This window comes from Limtongia smithiae (assembly GCF_038497785.1).
Source record: "Limtongia smithiae strain NRRL Y-17922 unplaced genomic scaffold V1518scaffold_11, whole genome shotgun sequence".
NCBI lineage: Eukaryota > Fungi > Ascomycota > Lipomycetes > Lipomycetales > Lipomycetaceae > Limtongia > Limtongia smithiae.
Genome location: NW_027117632.1, coordinates 21833 through 40724, shown reverse-complemented (window position 1 = coordinate 40724; position 18892 = coordinate 21833). Strand labels below are relative to the sequence as shown.

The window sequence follows — 18892 nt, the reverse complement described above, 5'->3', positions numbered from 1 at the left end:
ACTGAGAGCTGCAAACCGGAATCCAAACACGTACATCATCGATTGGTTTAGTTGTGAGGAAGAGAGCAGCGCAAACTGACAGGTGCAATTTATTGTGGATTTTCTCTCACGTGACCTTCACGCGAATGTCACGTGTGGAAGTCTCACCGCCAAACGCATCGCGACTCACAGATGGAAGAAGACTCTTGACACCCACCCTATCATATCCCGCGATCCCCCCATGGATGCGACCGCAGGGGAGAGCGCCCTTGTCCCATGGACTGATCTGCGGGCCGTCGCTACGACTGAGGTCCTCACCTCTTCCACCAAGCGGCGCGTCCAGCTCTTCCTCTCCCTCGCTGCTGCTGCAAAGGCACAAAGTGCGTGAACCGCCCATAGTACTCCCTTAATGAACACTTACTGACCATGAATAGACGCCCTTGACGACCTTCCACTTATGATGAAGCTGGTGTTCACTTCATACCCCCTCTACGACGACCACGCCTCCCGCATGTCCGTCCTCACCGCCCTTCGCGCTCTCGTTGAGAACACGTCCGCCGACGTCATTACAAAACTCGTGGCCGCGCTTCGTCGTGAGTCCGCAAAGAAGGGCATGACACCTGCAGATTATTTTGTTCTTCTCGAGTGGACCAACGAGATCGTTGTGCTCCTCGCCAAAGCGCAAGCCGACACCTTGTCCAAGCTCTTCGCCGAGCTCGTCGAGGTACAAGCAGCGTGTCTGGAAGCCACACTCTCGGCGCTCCCGCCGAATAAGAAGAAGCGACTTGCAATTGCGGCTGAGAACAGCACAAAGAGTGCGCTTACAGCATTGTTCACCACCGTCCCCGACGCCTGTGCCAACTACCTCGCCGTGCTCGCTTCCAAATCCGCAAAGCTCGCCGCCGCGCCGCTGCTCGGAATCGTAGCTTCCACGGCGGCCGACATGAAAGCAAATTTGCAGGCCTATACTGCGGTTAACAACAGTCGCAAGGACGTGTTCGCGTTTTTTGTCCGTGAAGTCCTTGGCGCAAAGATACCTGTTGGCGAGTATACCGCAAGCGCACTCAATCGCTTCTTCGAGGAATTTCTCACTGCCGAAGACTTACTAGCAGATATCGCCCCATCTCTTGAGCGCGCAATTCTACGCTCTCCTGAGACGATCCTCGGCGACGTATCTCTGCAGTTGGTGGCCTCCATCCCCCCCGCTGTCGACTGCTCCGACACTGTCCTCAAGCACCTCCTTAACCCACTTCTCTCCTCATTGAAATCCTCTAAAGACTCCGTCCGCGAGCACTCCTGCGCGACCTTTGCCGCGCTCGGCGCGAAATGCGGCAGCCCTGCCGTCGTCATGAAGATCGCGGCTGAAATCCTCGCGCCGCTGCAGACGAACAAGATCACCGCGCCCGACCAGCGCGCTCTCTACGCAAAGGCACTCACGGCATTGCCTGCATCGCCGGAGTTGTCTAGTATAGTACCGGCAGGACTTGTTGCATTGTCCGGGAAGGAAATGAATGAGCTTGCGTTGGCGAGCATCGTGCGTGCGTTATTTCACCATATCAAGGCCGGCTTGGTCAAAGCCGATACTGCGCTGGCGGCAACGGTTACAGAGTGCATCAAGAGGGGCTTACTCGACAAACGCGCTAACCTGCGTCGGTTCTGGATTATTGGCCTCGGCGACTTCATTATCTCCCTGTCGCTGCTCACCATCAGCACCTCGGCTTCCAAGTTCGTGCAATCAACGCTCTCGCTGCTGCTTGAATCATGGAAGGAGATTAATGCCAATGCCTCGGCAGCGGTGCAGAGCAAGCTTATTATTGCCGGCTACGTTCTCGTCGCGATCACCCCGGTCCTCCTCGCAAAGTTCGAGGACCCCGCGATCCAAACTCCCTTAATCAAAGCGAAGATTATTGAGTCCGCTCTGACCACTGGCTCCAAAGCGTCGTTTTTTCTGCAGGATCGGATATACACAAAGCTCATACTCCCCGAGGAACAAGTTTATGCGGTCCGCGCGCTTGCAGCTGCTGCGGAGTCCGTTTCTGCTGAGAAGGAGAGCGGAAGTCAGTGGGCTCTCGCATTGATTTACTTTATCACGTCGCCGACTGTTCCTTCCTCGATTCGTCTGCAAGCTTCCTTGGCCCTCGGCGACGCGTATAAGATACAGCCCCGTGCAATTTCTCAAGCCGCAATCAAAGCGCTCTGGCGCTGGGTCGCGCAGCTCGAGGAATCTGACAAGAAAGACTCCTCCCTTGCGATCTCGAACGCGGGGCAACGGAGGCTTCGCGGCGTGTTGCAGACTATCACGCCCGTGGACGCGAATATCCCCGCGGATGTATTGAACGACGAGCTGGTGGATCTCGTGGTTCTACTCCACCACGACGTGTTTGACACCGCCCAGGAGTGGATCACCGTGTGTCAGCGCGTGAGCGTAGACCCGGGTACCCTCGTCTCGACGCATACGCAGAAGCTTATGGACATCATCAATGCCCATCGCACGCGCGACTCCGAGCGTACCCTCAACGCGACCATGAAAGCCGCCGCGACACTTGCTTTTGTTGCACCCGATATCATTGCCCCGTTCTTGCGGGACATATTCTCCGCCGACCTCGACGCGTCAAGGCTCGACGGGCTTACAGCCGAAGATGTTACCATATGGCATACCCCCGAAGGTGTGCTTTGCATCGACGTGCTCAACAACGGACGTGAGAAGTTTGTGATTGACAAAAATACAAAGGATTACGCAACGCTTAAATGGGAAGCCGAAGTTCGTGCGGAACTCGCGAGCAAAGCGGGCACGCAGCAGCAGAAGAAGTTGACCAAGGACGAGCGTATGAAAATTGATGAGCAGCTGAAAATCGAGAAAGCAACTCGTGAGAGACTGCAAAGCGCATATTTACATTGTCGTTCGGCCGTGAGACTGATTCATTACCTCTCCATCGGCGTGGCAAACGGACCTGAGATCTGGGTGCCTGCGGCTACAAAATGCCTCCTCGCGGCGCTGAAGGCGGGACTGTCACAGATTTTGGGTCTTGACGGGGTAAACACGTTTTTGGAATTATCGCATCTGCTTAGCCCCCGTATTGGTGCACTTCGCCCTTTCATCGGTGTAGCGCTCCTCCGTGCTATCGGCGTGCAGGACATTCCCGACAGTCTTGCGCAGGAATCCCTTCGTGAACTGGTCACACGGGTCCTCTACCGTCTCCGCTTCTTGTCTGAGCAGATCCCGCTCGACGTAATCTCGCTCATGTATATTCTCCCGCTGTTGTCGCTCGTGTTTGAAAGCAAAGGCATTAAATGTGAAGACACGGAGCAAAAAGACGAGCAACTTGTCCTCGCAATCGAAACACTTACATTTCATACCGAGATTTTTGCGCATCCAGCGTTGCCGAGGTTGGAGGTCCTTGTGAGTGTGATTGCGCTTATGCGTACGTATCCCACGCAGAATAAGGCAGCGAAGGATTGTCTGTTGGGATTGTGTCAGAGTATTGCGGAGAATGTGACCAAGGACGAGCTGAATGTGTTGCTTGGCGCGTCGATTTCAGACGATAGCTTTGTTCGCGCCGCGGTTCTCGAGGGCATTGATGTGAGTTCCATCCATTTTTGTTGTGATGTATTTTACGCTAATTTGTGTAGGCCGAGTTTGAGATCTCCGCGATTGGGTACTCGAGCGAGCTCTGGATCGCATGCCACGACGAAATCGAGCTCAACGCAAAGCTCGCGATCTCGATCTGGGAAGAGAACGACCTCGAAATCGACACCTCAAGTCCAACCGCTCTGCTCCCTTTCCTTGATCGCACCGATAACGTAATCCGCCGTGCGACAGCGCGAGCAATCGGTGACGCGCTGAAGCAGGAAATGGTCGACAACGACTCATTATTTCCCGAGTTTCTATCACACCTCACTGAGTTATATCGCGAGCGTGCGAAGCCACCGGAGACGGTGTACGATGAATACGGGATGGTGGTCAAGTCATCCTTGGATCAGAAAGATCCGTGGGAAGTTCGTGATGGTATCGCGTGCGTGCTTAAAGAGATCGCAACACATTTCCCGGAGCCCGAGTTGGCCGGTTTTGTGCGCTTTATGCTAGATGATGGACCGCTTGGGGATAAGAATGAGACTGTGCGGCAGCAGATGCAGGAGGCTGGCGTGCTTATTCTGAATCTCAACGCGACACGTGCAGTTGACGATCTAGCTCCGATTCTCGAAGAGTGCTTGAGCGCAAAACATACTGGGTCAGAAGTGCAAGACCGCGTTAAGGAGTGTGCGATTATTTTCTACGGTGCGCTAGCACGACACATCGTCGACAACGCGAGACTACCGCCGATCATCGAGCGGCTGCTATCGACTCTCAAGGTTCCCTCTGAGAACATCCAGTTTGCGGTGGCTGGCAGTTTACCACCGCTTGTCAAGCGCGTGTCTGGCGAGCACGTCAGGCGATACATTGATAAAATGCTCGCCCAACTGTTCGGTTCGAACAAGTATTCTGAACGCCGCGGTGCTGCGTACGGTCTAGCGGGTTTGGTCAAAGGCGTTGGGATCTCTGCGCTTGCGGATTATGATGTGATTCGCACGTTGACTACCGCGTCTGAGGATAAGAAAGATACGAAGAAGCGACAGGGTGTGCAGTTCGCGTTTGAGATCCTGTCGTTGAGCTTGGGTCGGTATTTCGAACCATATGCCATAGAGATTTTGCCATGTTTGCTCTCCGCGCTCGGCGATGCTTCCGCCGAAGTACGCGACGCGACGGCCGATGCTGCGAAGGAGATCATGAAGCACACTACTTCATACGGCATTCAGCAACTCATCCCGCTCACCCTTGAAGCCTTCAACCAATCACAATGGCGCTCCAAAAAGGGCGCCGTCGAGTTGCTCGGCACAATGGCATATCTCGACCCGCGCCAATTGTCGGATTCGTTGTCGCTTATTATCCCCGAAATTGTCGGCGCGTTGAATGACACGCATAAGGAAGTGCGCAAAGCAGCGAACTTGAGTTTACAAAGGTTCGGCGAGGTTATTAGTAACCCCGAGATTCAGAATCTTGTACCGATTCTGTTGAAAGCGATTAGTGACCCTACGAAGTACGTGGATGAGGCGCTTGACTCGTTGATTAAGACGCCGTTCGTGCATTACATTGATGCGCCGTCGCTTGCTCTGGTGAGTTTTATCCCAAGCGAACGAGATGAATGTAGCTAACAGTACTGTAGATCGTTTACATTCTTCACCGTGGTCTACGAGACCGTTCTGCGTCAACGAAGAAGCGCGCATGCCAGATCGTTGGCAACATGGCCTCACTCACCGACAGCAAGGACTTGATCCCATACCTTGACTCGCTCGTCTCCGAACTCGAGATTTCAATGGTCGACCCGGTCCCCGCGACCCGTGCGACCGCAAGTCGCGCGCTTGGCTCGTTGATCGAGAAGCTCGGTGAAGAACAGATGCCGAATCTCATTCCGAAGCTTCTCGCCATGCTACGCGCCGACAACAACGACGGCGACCGCATCGGAGCCGCGCAGGCGTTGTCCGAAGTCGTGTCCGGTCTTGGGGTGCGCAAGCTTGAGGAGATTATGCCGGTCGTGCTCAAGAATGTGTCGAGCCCGAAAGCGAGCATTCGCGAATCGTTTATGAATTTGTTGTTATTCCTGCCCGCATCGTTTGGAAATAATTTTGCGCCGTACCTGGCAAGGATTATTCCGCCGGTGTTGGCGGGGCTTGCGGATGAAGTTGAGGCCATTCGGGAGACGTCGTTACGAATTGGAAGACTTATCGTGAAAAACTTTGCGACGAAGGCTGTCGATCTGCTACTTCCGGAACTCGAGCGTGGGCTGTCAGATGAGAATTATAGAATCCGACTCAATTCGGTCGAACTTACTGGCGACTTGCTGTTCCAGATTACTGGTATCAGTGCCACCGCAGGTACCGACGAGGACGATGAACCTGCAGCCTCAGGTGAAGTGCACACGAGTTTGGTTGAAGTGCTTGGTTCGGAACGCCGCGATCGGATTCTTTCCGTCATCTATCTCTGCCGCTCTGATGTTGCCGCTGTGGTCCGCAACGCCGCCGTCGATGTGTGGAAAGCACTCGTCCCCAATACACCGCGCACTGTCAAGGACATCCTCCCTATTCTCGCGCACCTCATCATCCGCCGCTTGTCATCGACCGACGAAGATCAGCGCGAGAACGCGTCGTCAACGCTCTCTGACCTCGTCCGGCGCTTTGGTGACAACTTGCTCACACAGTTCCTGCCGATTCTCGAGGACGGAATGTACTCTAACGATGCCGACACGAAGCAAGGTATCTGCGTCGCGCTCTCGGAGCTCATCGAGTCCGCGCCGCTTAATGTTTTGGAAATCCACGAGAGCGCCTTGGTTGCGTTCGTGCGCGGCGCACTTGTTGATCCGGATATGTCGGTTCGGGAAGCCGCCGCTCATGCATTTGATGCGTTGCAGGAATCTCTTGGCGGTCGGCGCGCGATCGATCAGATCTTGCCGCATCTTCTTAGTCTGCTACAGCAACAAGCGCCCACTACAGCTGGCGCGGCGAACAGCTCAGAGTACGCGCTATCGGCGCTCAAGGAGATCATGGCGACGAAGGCGGACGCGATTTTCCCTGATCTTCTGAAGATCCTGCTCGAGCCACCTGTCTCGGCGTTCAACGCACGCGCGCTGGGCGCGCTTGCGCAGGTGGTTGCGCAAGGCGGCAGTGGGGTTTTGTATCGGCGCCTGCAGGACATCATTGAGGCGTTATTCGACGCTATTATGGACGCCGAGGACGAGGACGAAGAGACTTCTGTGGACGAAGAAGGCGAGGAGACGACAAAGGCGACGATCGAGACTTCAATTGACACCATCGCAGCCGCTGTGGATGACGAAGAAGGCGTGGAACTCGTTACCGACATCTTCTATGAACTTGCCGCTCCAGACACCACACCTGACGCGCGAAAGCGCGCGCTCGCGTTCGCGCATGCGTCGACGTACTTCGATACCGGAGACGTGGATATGTATACAGAATATGTCTCCCCGTGGATCACTCTCTGCATCGCCGCGCTCGCCGACGACGACAGTCCCGTCGTCCTCACCGCCTCAAGGTGCTTGACCACCCTAGTTGGTAAAGTACACAAGGACGAACTCCTCACCTTCGTGACGCCCGCATGCTCGCAACTGGTGACTCTCTCTGCCGCCCTTCCCGGCTCGACAACTGATCTGCCGGGCTTCGCTCTCCCGCCCAAAGGTCCCAACGCACTCCTCCCCGTCTTCACACACGGCCTCATGTACGGCACGACAAGCGAGCAACGCGCATCCGCGGCCCGCGGTCTAGGATTAATCGTCCTACGCACACCTGCGACCGTACTTCGCCCGTTCGTTACGCACATGGTCGGTCCGCTGATCCGCACCGTTGGCGAGCGCTTCCCCGCCGCGCAGGTAAAAGTGCCCATTCTCGACACGCTCGCGCTTATGCTGGAAAAGGTTCCCGTCTTTTTACGCCCTTTTTTGCCGCAGCTGCAGCGCACGTTTACGAAAGCGCTCGCAGACGCAGCGGCTGTTGTCGCGGACGGTGATGATGACGACGGAGAGAGGCTTAGAACTAGTGCGCAGAAGGCGTTAGATGTTTTGTCGAAGATACAGACAACGAAACGGTAGATTAGACGTTTGCATAAAAGTTTTAGATTGTTCAAATAAGCCATACTTTCTAAGGCGTGTTTGGTTTTTTCTTTTTACAAATGCATCATAGTCTAAGAGAAACGCATATCATATGCGGATATAACAACACTCTAATTATCTTTGCGACATAAGTAAACATATATAAACACAACGGTGTCGGTAACGACTACTTGAATGCGACGGATAGAGACGGCGACGATATTTATTAACGGCTTTAAGATGGATTGAATTCAAATTTTTAACATATGAAGTACTCAAAACTTCTTTCTTTCTCTAGTTCGCCTCAGCGGCCAGCTTTTCGGCCTTGGCGATGACATCATCAATGCCACCGACCATGTAGAAAGCGGCCTCGGGTAGGTGGTCGTGCTTGCCATCCAAAATCTCCTTGAACGACTTGACTGTGTCCTTCAGTGACACGAGAGCGCCATCGATACCAGTGAAAACATGGGCGACGGTGAAAGGCTGCGACAGGAAACGCTGGATCTTACGAGCACGCTCGACAATTAGCTTGTCAGCTTCAGACAACTCGTCCATACCGAGAATGGCAATGATATCCTGCAGCGACTTGTAGGCCTGGAGAGTCTGCTGGACCTGGGTGGCAACATAGTAGTGCTCCTCACCGACGACAGAGGCGTCGAGAAGACGCGACTTGGAGTCGAGGGGATCGACAGCGGGGTAGATACCCAGCTCGGAGATACCACGGGACAACACGGTGGTGGCATCCAAATGCGCGAAGGTGGTAGCCGGGGCAGGATCGGTCAAATCATCAGCAGGCACGTAGACGGCCTGGACAGATGTGACGGAACCCTTGCGGGTGGTGGTGATACGCTCCTGGAGGAGACCCATATCAGTAGCCAGAGTTGGCTGGTAGCCGACAGCGGAGGGGATACGGCCAAGAAGAGCAGACACCTCGGAACCGGCCTGGGTGAATCGGAAAATGTTGTCAATGAAGAGCAACACATCCTGGCCCTCCTCGTCACGGAAGTACTCAGCGACGGTAAGACCGGTAAGAGCGACACGGGCACGGGCACCCGGGGGCTCGTTCATCTGGCCGAACACGAGAGACACTTTGGACTCGCCCTCAAGGTTGATGACACCGGTCTCAATCATCTCACGGTACAAATCGTTACCCTCACGGGTTCGCTCACCGACACCAGTGAACACGGAGAAACCACCATGAGCCTTGGCGATGTTGTTGATAAGCTCCTGAATGAACACAGTCTTGCCAACACCGGCACCGCCGAAAAGACCAATCTTGCCACCACGCGCATAGGGAGCAAGCAAGTCCACCACCTTGATACCGGTCTCGAGAACCTCGGCAGCGGTAGACTGGTCAACAAACTCCGGGGGTTCAGCATGAATGGGCAGGAACTTGGTAGCCTTGATCGGTCCACGTTCGTCAATGGGCTCGCCAATGACCTGTGAAAGTTAATACAAGACCATATTAATAACAGCAAACAGTGCGTACGTTGATGATACGACCAAGAGTGCCACGGCCGACAGGGATGGTGATAGGGGCACCAGTATCGACGACCTTCTGGCCACGGACGAGACCCTCGGTACCGTCCATAGCAATGGTGCGGACGGTGTTCTCACCAAGATGCTGGGCAACCTCGAGAATAAGACGGTCACCGGAGTGGTCCTTTACCTCAAGAGCGTTCAAAATAGCGGGCAAGTTATCCTGCTCAAACTGCACATCCTATAGTAAGAAAAGTGCAGGTCAGCGGCTGAAAATAGGTCGAAAATCACATCTAAGAATGACGAAGTAGATGGCTTGGAAACATACAACGACAGCACCGATGACGGAACTGGAAAGAGATGTTAGTCATGTTTCAGTAGTGGCAGCGCACCGCCTTAGACTCATGCCGGCCCGCCGCGCCATTGCAGTGACTTCCGGAGACCTGTGTGCGACTGAGTGTAGATGATAATGAAAGAGACGTTGCTGGAAGCACTTGGCGCAATGACGATGGAATTATCCAATTGACTGGGAAGGGCAGCCGGCCGACAGCGCGAGACTCGGATCTCGGGAGCCGAGCGGATCAGCTAGGAGGAATTTCGCGCACAGTACACGTCCAAACACAGGCACACAGGACAATTGAACTCGTATGTCAAAAGGCGTTGTCGACGACATACTTCAAACACAGCGGGCGGGTGGTCGGATCGCGGAAGCTGAGGAGGAAGGGAGACATACCGGATGGCACCAATGGCTGTCGCCTCGGTCGCGAGTCCGCGGCGAAAGGGCGTGATGTTGAACATGCGGTTATTGGCCCGCGCAACGCGGAAAGCCGCATTGGACATGCGGGGGATGAGACGCGGAACAGGCATTGCTGCTGGTCGAGTGGAGAGGGAGGGTGGTGATGGACGACGGAGAGGTCGGGCAAGGAGGAGAAGAAGGAAAGGAAAAAGCGACACGAACACTGAAGAAAAGCGCAGCGGCAGCGCATCCGGAGCGCGGCGCATGACTTATGCCGCAACTGTGCTGCCGCATGCTGCGTTCTGCGTCATCGGCCAATCAGCGACCGCTGCCGTTCCGGGCAGCGAGCGCCGCGCTGCGCTGGGTTTGCGGCACAATCGCGCAGTCGCGCGCGCACGGCGTTCCGGGGTCGCTCCTTGGCCGCTGGCAAATCACGGGCCTCGGTGATTCGCGAGGGACTTGTAACATTGCTGATTAACTACTCTCTACAACTCTGTCGAGTCCGCCGCTCTTAGAAATGCTGCGGGCCCAACTCCACGCTCTCGATGTCGACCCCCGGCTTAAACCACCGCTCGCCGTCGCTGATCGCGAGGTCGTTGCCGCTCATGTGTCTGCGTTAGTCAGCGCCTGCTTGCGCTCGCACCGGGGCTGCCAGGAATACTCACCGCTTCTCCATGCGCCCATCCGCGGCAAACGTCCAGTCCTCGAGACCGTACGTCCGGTACCACTGCCCACTCTCCTTCTCAAGCCACTCGTACCAAAACTGTACCGCGATCTTGTTATCGCAAAATGCAAATAGCTCCTTCCGCAGCTTGTACTCGCTCTCCTTTGCCCACTTGTCCGTCAGAAATTTCTCGATCTCCGCATGTCCGCGCACAAACGTCGTGCGGTTGCGCCAGATCGAGTCTTCCGTGTAGGCAAGTGATACCTTTGCGGGGTTCCTGCTTCGCGTTAGATCTCGTCCCTCCACGCCAGCTACCACCCATACATACATAGTATTCCAAAGATGCTGTGCCATCTTGACCTTTTTGATCGCCGTTGCCCGTGTGAATGGGGGAATCAATGCTCCTGCTGCAGTAGCCATTGCCTTGTCTGTTGTTGTCGGGAAGTAGTCGGAGTAATAAGCAGAGTGGGGGCCGTCAGCACGCGTTCACCACGGCGATCGTGCGACTGCTCCTCTATTTATATCTGAGTTGTTTTTTTAACTCAGAACATCACACATATATTCTTGCTATGTCAAATATGTGCTGATAATTCCGTTCTACTTTTTTCTCTGCCGTTACCGTCGTAAACTAAATTGATTCTCCACGGCGGCAATCCCTCGATTGTTCGCATTTTGCTCCTCTCTGCATTTACTCGCCCCTACTTAAAAGTACAGAAGTCCAACACCAGCCGACCCAGCATCCACATCAACATCCATCGCGCTCGCGCCGCTGTCCCGCAAAGTGTCGGTTGCATTCGTGCCCTGCGTGTTGCCATCCGTCCCTGACGACCCTCCAGCCGGCGACACAGCAGGCACACCACTCGCAGAAGCTAGCTCGCCAAGCTGGTATATCGCCAGCTTCGCCTTCTCGCGCACATCGAGCTGTGGATCTAATTTCAGCACATCCAATTGCTCACGCACGCCGAGCCGTAGCAACATTGTCGCACGCTCACGCATCGCGTCCTTGTAGTGAATGCTCTCTGGCTGTTGCTGGGGCGGTGTGTACTCCGCTGACAGCTCCGACACGTCGTTCATGTCCATCACTGGATCTTGTCGCTCCTCGAGGTCCGTAAGATTTAAAATCACCCAAATGCACGCCAGCCGCACTTCAAAACTCTCGTGGCTCATCAGCTTAACGACCCGCCGCAGCACCGACTCATGCGCAATCACGCTCTGCCGGTGGTAATCATAACCCGCGGCAATGTGCACGAGAATATACACTGCAATGCTCACGATCTTCTGGTACGGCTTGTCTAATGCTGCCGCCGTCGCTACCTCAATCGGGTTCACGCTTCCATACCCTTGTTCTGGATATTTAGGTAAGTAAACCAGCTTCCGTTCGAGCATCGCAAACACCTCGTCCACCCCAACTTCGTTGAATAACTTGCTGACAAACGACTCCGCTCGCGCAGTCATATTTCGTAAGAAGTCCAGTGCCTGTTCCTGCACCTGCATCTCCTCATCGTCGCAGAGCTGCATCAGTAGCGGGAACCCGAGAGTCTCAAGCACAATGTTCTTCGTCTGCGGATCCTGCACATACACCATATGCTTCAGGGCCCACACCGAATTCAGTCGCAGCGGGGTGTACCGCGACCGCGCGCCGGAAACAATAAGCGGTAACATCTCCTTATCCAGAATCGGCTTCTGCAGCGGCGAAAAGTCCAACACAAGATTACACACTGCAGCCATCGCCGCCGTCCGCACTTGTAGGTCTTGGTCATTCTCGTCATGCTCCAGTTCCGCAGCAGCATCCTCGCTGCCCATCATTCCGCGATCACCATTGCCATCGCGGAGCATCCCCTCATCTATCATGCGACCGTCTTCGTCTGCGCTTTGGTCCATGCTGTCCTTACTCTTGTAGTTCTCTGCGACAAGATCCATCACCCGGCTAACGATGCCGCTTTCCACCATCGTTGTTCGCAGCAGCGCAACACTCCGGCACAGCGTCCTCAACAGATTGCACGCCGCGATCTTTATCTCCCTGACAGCGGTAGTATTCTCCGTGTTAAGAACCGAAACCACAACAGCTAAGCCGTTCGCGTCCACGATGGTCTTCCGGTACTCCTCGTTATACAGTCCCAGAGCCGACAAGCACAATAATCCTCCAGCTAACCGTTTGCTATCCTGATCTGATATCCGTCCCGAAGCAATGTGGTTGTTTGGGGCTGCACGCGCCACAATACTCACGACTTTCTTGATCAGCCCTGACTCGACGCACCGGTCCGCGACCTCACCGCCCTCGCGGCACACGACTGCAAATGTCTGTAAAATCCGCGGATCGCAGCTTTCTCCCTCGTCCGCGGCCAGCGAGTCGTCAAGCAGTTTCATCAGCGTTGGTACAAGTGTCAGCGCGAGATCCATATTTTGTGGCGCCAGCGTCATCCTGGATTCCGACACTGCCGTCAGGCCGGATGTATACAGCGTTGTCAATAATGTCGCCGCCGCCAACCTGGTGTCAGTCGCCGGCGCCCGCAGCAGTTGTAGCAGCGCAGCAGAAAACTCTGGATCCGACGACGCAAGCCCGTATGCATCCTGCGCGGTCAACACGTGCGACAGCGCCAAAATCGACGCCGACTGCAACTTCGCATCCATGAAGCTGCTACTCCGATTGTTCACCACCACATGCCGCACGAGCGACGCCAGCTGCCGCACCAGCATCAGTCCGAGCGGGTTCCGCGCTGCGGACGTAGATTGCGCCGGCGGGACCATCAGCGGGACGAGCAGACATAGCTGTGTCAGCACAAGTGCATCCTGTCGCGCAAACTTGGCAAAGTACTGTGCGTGGAAATGCGAGAGTAATTGTCCAATCTTTTGTGTTAGCGTGGGGTAGTGCAGACTCAGCGACGGCGTCGGCCGCGCGCCCAGCAGCGTAGTGAGCGTGCGCAGCGCCGCAAGCAAAAGCTGCGACGGCGAGTTCGGCGACAGAATAGATATCAGCGTAGATATAGTCCGGTTGTTGAATAGCCGTAATGAAATGTCCGAGTCGCCTATGAAGTCATCACTGTTAAAAGATCTGCCGTAGCGAACAACAGTCATGAACTACTAACTATATGCAAAGCTCCCGAGTACTATCGCCGCCTGTGTCCGACATTCCTCAAGTAACGGATCCTGCACACCATCTTCGGTCGTCGATATAACCCGCAGCAGGTCACTCAGCACACCGCGGTCGAGGTATTGCGCCTTTTCCTCTGCATGCCCAATCACAGCATTCTTCAGCGCCCGAATAGCTCGCAACTGCTCCTGTCGGTCGTCGCTCTGAAGCAGCGGTATCAAGTTCTCCTCCGTGATCATATTCTGTGAGTCTTTCGCCACCGGAGACCGTCAGGTGGTCTGCGTGCGCTATTGTGCGACGTGTGCTCGTGATGTTGGGAAGTGGCGACTCGACTTTTGTTCGCGTGCGGCGTCGCTCAATCCGAGACAGTGTGAGATATTAGCGCACATGTGCAGTGGATCGCTCTGAAAGCATCGATTAGACAACTAATCGCACTATTGTGTATCATTCTAATACGAATTGTCGCCTTTTTGGATCGAGGCGCTCTATCTATGTCTATGAACCTATTAGCCGAAATTGAATCTGTCAACCGTACGCTAAAATCTGTATGTGAAATTCGCTAAGTACTCCTCGCCTAGTTCATAGGTATAATCCAGAACAAAAAATGGCCTTAGGGTACTATGGAACTACTACAAGCATGCGATGGCTTATCATTGCATGAACCATCTTCTTTTTGCATGCCCCAAGTTGCAAATAATAAGGCAAGCAAATGTTCTTCGGTTCAGGTTCCTTAATATATGGATCCTTGAATTTTCAAATACCTCTGCCTTTTCATTTATTAGTAATCCAATGATGCATGACCGGATGTCGTGCAAGGGGATCAAAATACCTATTTGTCCTATGTTCGAAGTCTCTAATTGGGAATTCTATGGCGCCTCAGATCTTCAGCAGGTTAAGATACTTCGCGCGTGATACCTTGAGAGCGTAATTGCATGTCCATTTCATTCGGTCCTTACTAACCTGACAAAACTTTATCATAATCACTTAGAGAAACCAGGTGTTCTCCTGTAACTATGTGCTAATATACCAACACATTCCGACACAAGACATAGTATAGACAATCGTAGGATGGCGTAGATCAATATTGAATATCAAGCCAATCGGTTCGATTGTCTGGAGGGGAGAATAGCCACGAACGCACAGGTCACACACACAACCTAACTCAGGCCCGCGTTGCCCATGACAGTGAATCGAACATCTATAGGAGTGTCGTTAAGTTAAATATGGGTAAGGCAAAAAACTGATGTAAATGCTGGCAGTCATCACCCCCCATCGCTGTAAAGTCAAAGGCACCCGTGAAAAGAACGTCTCTGTCATATACCAGGCGCATGACATGGCTCATCTTCTTCCGGGCTACCTTCTGCTTTCTAATTTCGCGTCGATTCCTGCACACAGTTCTTACTAATCTTGAAGTATGTGGGTGCCCAATTGCGTCAGTAAGATTTTCAGAGCCCATAAACTTTTTCATATCGAATTGTATAACAAACCATTTAGATGTGCCCTTTAATATTCTCCATAGGTGTGATGTAATACCTACAGCGGTTTCTACAATTCCCTTAGTTTAAATTTGCGGAGTGTTCGCGGGAATCTCACACTATATTTGACGAAACTTGTGTTGTAGCTGTGGAGAGCACTGTGACGGGGACAAGAAATGACGCCTTAGATCGAGATCGGATGCGCCCCGCGATGAAACTGAGCACGTAGCTTCTGGAAACCTGGAACACTTAACTGTCTCCTCCGTGTAGGTGAATCATTGTGTCGTCTTCGGAGATGGGAGAGCGTGACGCATGGACGTTCTGCTCTGCCAAGCTCAAACAGGAGTTACCTAGTCGGCCTCTCGACACATCGACCCTTAGAACAGGGTTCGGGACTAGTGTGAGCTAAATTAGTAACTAGAGATTTCGCAGGCTCTTTTAGAAGCGTAAAAGGACGTTTTCAGTTGCAAATTAGTTAATTCAAATTGGTGACATAATGTCAACGCCTCAGCAGCCACACCAATAGAGCAGCGTAGGATGTAACTCTGCTACCTACTGTCAATCATTGATTTTACTCGGCAAAATGTACATGTCTAAGCGCGGCAGAACTGTGAGGCCCTCACACGCTTGTTTGAGTGGAGTTCTAATTATGAATTCTATGACTCGCAGTACCTATCACGCGCGAAGCAAAATACCCCACAGGATCCATTCAGAATAAATTTAGCAACAACTGGCATGCATATATCTACCCCTAACTGACCTATCTTCAAAACTACATTGCAAGGCTACAAGTAATCATTCTATTCTTGCATGCCGTGCAAGCTGTAGCTTTGTAAATGCATATACAAAACTATGCGATCTCAAGCAAGAAGAAGAGGATACACGCATTCTCGGGTATCAAGCCAACTGGTATAATCTCACAGTTGGCAGAAATATTCAATAACGGCCATACTATATATTCCAAATTACAATTTTGGAGCACGGATTTGAGCTCACGGTGAAGGTTAAGTCAGGACGAGGGTTAAGTGGATTCAAGTCGACGGCTTCTAAGACAGGCCGAACAGCGCAGCTAAATGCGCAAGAATCTGTGTTTGCTGCTGTCTGGGCTTCAAAGAGCTGGTAAAACTCGCTGTAATTGTTGTCATGGCTATGATACTCTCCAGTATTCACGCAGACCTCTGCTACATTCCACAAAACTCTCGCAGAGATCTTGTCAGCTTAATTAAACTGAAATTCAAGCTAAATTAGAAAGTGAAACTAGTTATCCTTGATTTCCCATATGCATCTCACTATGCATCGACACGCCGGCTAAATTGCGAATCTCAGTTAAAACTTCGTATGCCGCACGCTGCCGATCACACGTGAAGCATGCGCGCCTGTAATGGGAGCCACTACTTCCTGAACTGGTCGTAATTTGTAGCAGCGATCTGCAGCAAGTTGACTAATTATTCAAAATCAATCAAAAATCATATCTGCTCATCCCATGAAATCATTCTTCCGCATTCTTCATCCCAACCACTTCCTCATGTTGCGTCGTCTTCTTCTCAGCTTCGGAGATATCCTCCACCACCTCTGGAAGAATATTCATCAATACCTCACCATGTCGTCCAAAATGATTTGGTTCGCGCTCTGCTACTTTGACTACGTCTCTCCAGCCTTTGGACTTCGCAAAGATGAGGTCCATTTCTTCAAGCGAACGGCGTGCGGTCTCTGGGTAGAAGAGGTACACCAAAGGGGCTGTGATAGCATTGAAGACCGCAAAGATGATATAAGTTCGCGCGCCTATCGAGTTGAAGGCCACCGGGGTGATCATGACAACCATGAAATTGAAAATCCAGTTGGCGGATGTCGACAACGCATTCGCCTGCGCGCGAATTTCTAACGGGACCAACTCAGCCGGAATCAGCCATGGCAATCCGCACCATCCCAGAGCAAAAAACGTGTTAAACACGAATAAAAACACAGCGGCGGCTACTCCCGCTTGGTTTCCGCCGACGCTTGTACAAATAGTGAGGATGATCATCGAAATGGCCATGCCGACAGAGCCGATTAGTAGTAGCGGCCGGCGACCCACACGCTCGACAAGGACAACGGGTACCATTGTCGCCAGGAAATATTCGGTGCCATTGCAGGCGGCGAGAATGCGCGAGAGGAAGGCTGAGAGGCCAATCTCATTTTCGTAGATGGTGGAGGCATAATAGGCTTTGAATAGTTAGCAATACTCAAGTTAAGATAAGATGGGACATACTGATCAAGTTGATTCCAGTCAACTGCTGCAACACCTGAATAGAATATGCGAGTACTGTTCGCTGAAAATTCTTCGTCTTACCCACACTAAACAAATCGCGGTAAGTGCCCTTGGTTGACGCTTGGACGGTAGCCTTGATCGTCTCGAACTGGGTGAGCACTTCGCGGTGATCCGGCGGCAAATCATTCAATGCTCCAAGCACCTCCAACGCTTCGACATTATGATTCTCCAGCACCAACCATCGGGGTGACTCCGGCATGGTCATGATAGTACACACGACAAAAATACTGAAAACAAGCTGAAATGCAATTGGCACACGCCATGCGGCGCTGGACGGTTCAAGATAAGAGAACCCGAAATCAAGCCAGTAACTAAGCGCGACACCACCGACGACAATGCACAACTCGCCCATAACCGCCGGTCCACGTTGATGGGCCTTGGAGCACTCGGCTTGCCACACCGGAACAGTCGAAGAATTGAAGCCGTTGCCTACACCTGTGATCACCCGGCCAATGATGAGCTGGGTGAGGGAGAACGCGGAGCATTGCAGGATTCCACCGACTATCATGATCGCGGAACCCATGAAAATCATTTTACGACGGCCAAGTATGTCTCCTATCTTGATGGTGATAATTGCGCCAAGGAAGCAGCCGAGATTGTAAGAAGACACCGCAACGCCTGGCAAGTTAGCCGTATGAAAAAGATTGGAGCTTGGGTAGCATACCCTGGATGAGCGAGCGGTGGTACTGCTCCGAGCTGGTCAATTTGTCATAGCATGATCCCGAGGTGCATATTTCTGGAAAAGTCTTGGTGAAAGAGTTGAGCGTGAGTAGACCGCCTGTTACTCCTTGGTCGTAGCCGAATAGTCTGTTCTCATTAGTCTAGCCCTGTACACCAACGGTAGTATTACCCACAGCAAGTCGAACGAAGCGACGAAAAAGATAGCAAAGTCTAGTCGCGCGCCGCGGAATCCAAAGAACGGCTTATTTGCCATACTGACAAGCTCAATTTCGAGTGCTTGGGGGAAGTAATTGGTCGATGCGAGTCTGTATGCGCTCTATATATTCGCCATTTTTTCTCCGGAATATGTAGATATCGACGAATACATCCCCCGCACCCCACACCCCGCATTATTGCCATGGTTCGAACAGGGCTGCACGTCGGCCGAAGGGTTGCAACGAAGAGGTCGGCGGGGGTTCCGCGGGATGCTCCCGATGGACTGTGCGCGCGCCGCAGTGTACGCAGATTGTGTCACATGGTATTTCCGGCGACTGATACACGTCGGCGCCACTGCGGGACCTTAATAACCCCCCAGCGCAAAAGAATTGAACGTCTAGCGACTGTTGAAAGCAGAAGAGATTCATGACTACATCAAGGTCTAACATGGTAATGTGTCATATGGTAGCTTCTCTACGTAAACTTCGCCAGTCCGTAATCTCTGTCGACATGACATAGGCATGGTCTTCCTCGGCGTGTTTCATAAATAAAAATCCGGAATGTTTTCCGTGGAATAGCTCCGAGGACTCGATCGCGCGGTCCTCATTGCGATGCCGCCGATGAGCTCCCAATATGCAGGTCCACCAAGA

The 18892-nt window shown here is 52.9% G+C and overlaps 5 protein-coding genes across 5 annotated transcripts; 1 reads left to right on the top strand and 4 right to left on the bottom strand.

The window, feature by feature from the left end:
* The first annotated feature begins 18 nt into the window (after positions 1-18).
* On the top strand, positions 19-7783 carry V1518DRAFT_81298 (armadillo-type protein). Its single transcript, XM_066906683.1, has 4 exons — positions 19-359; positions 414-3559; positions 3610-5130; positions 5181-7783. Exons 1-4 carry the CDS (start codon positions 221-223, stop codon positions 7611-7613), a joined length of 7239 nt encoding a protein of 2412 aa, XP_066757769.1. The 5' UTR covers positions 19-220; the 3' UTR covers positions 7614-7783.
* On the bottom strand, positions 7621-10064 carry V1518DRAFT_420815 (P-loop containing nucleoside triphosphate hydrolase protein). Its single transcript, XM_066905081.1, has 4 exons — positions 9826-10064; positions 9421-9442; positions 9103-9333; positions 7621-9053 (listed from the first exon to the last, which is right to left on the bottom strand). The coding sequence occupies exons 1-4, from the start codon at positions 9957-9959 to the stop codon at positions 7908-7910; spliced, it is 1533 nt and encodes a 510-aa protein (XP_066757768.1). The 5' UTR covers positions 9960-10064; the 3' UTR covers positions 7621-7907.
* Positions 10065-10230: 166 nt separating this feature from the next.
* V1518DRAFT_420810 (uncharacterized protein) lies at positions 10231-11054 on the bottom strand. The gene is made up of 3 exons (XM_066905080.1): positions 10821-11054; positions 10494-10769; positions 10231-10439 (listed from the first exon to the last, which is right to left on the bottom strand). The coding sequence occupies exons 1-3, from the start codon at positions 10910-10912 to the stop codon at positions 10340-10342; spliced, it is 468 nt and encodes a 155-aa protein (XP_066757767.1). The 5' UTR covers positions 10913-11054; the 3' UTR covers positions 10231-10339.
* Positions 11055-11154: 100 nt separating this feature from the next.
* On the bottom strand, positions 11155-13942 carry V1518DRAFT_420808 (armadillo-type protein). Its single transcript, XM_066905079.1, has 2 exons — positions 13579-13942; positions 11155-13518 (listed from the first exon to the last, which is right to left on the bottom strand). Exons 1-2 carry the CDS (start codon positions 13820-13822, stop codon positions 11195-11197), a joined length of 2568 nt encoding a protein of 855 aa, XP_066757766.1. The 5' UTR covers positions 13823-13942; the 3' UTR covers positions 11155-11194.
* A 2258-nt stretch (positions 13943-16200) lies between these two features.
* V1518DRAFT_420804 (general substrate transporter) lies at positions 16201-18489 on the bottom strand. Its single transcript, XM_066905078.1, has 4 exons — positions 18221-18489; positions 18031-18173; positions 17307-17984; positions 16201-17260 (listed from the first exon to the last, which is right to left on the bottom strand). The coding sequence occupies exons 1-4, from the start codon at positions 18298-18300 to the stop codon at positions 16548-16550; spliced, it is 1614 nt and encodes a 537-aa protein (XP_066757765.1). The 5' UTR covers positions 18301-18489; the 3' UTR covers positions 16201-16547.
* Between the last annotated feature and the right edge of the window lie 403 nt (positions 18490-18892).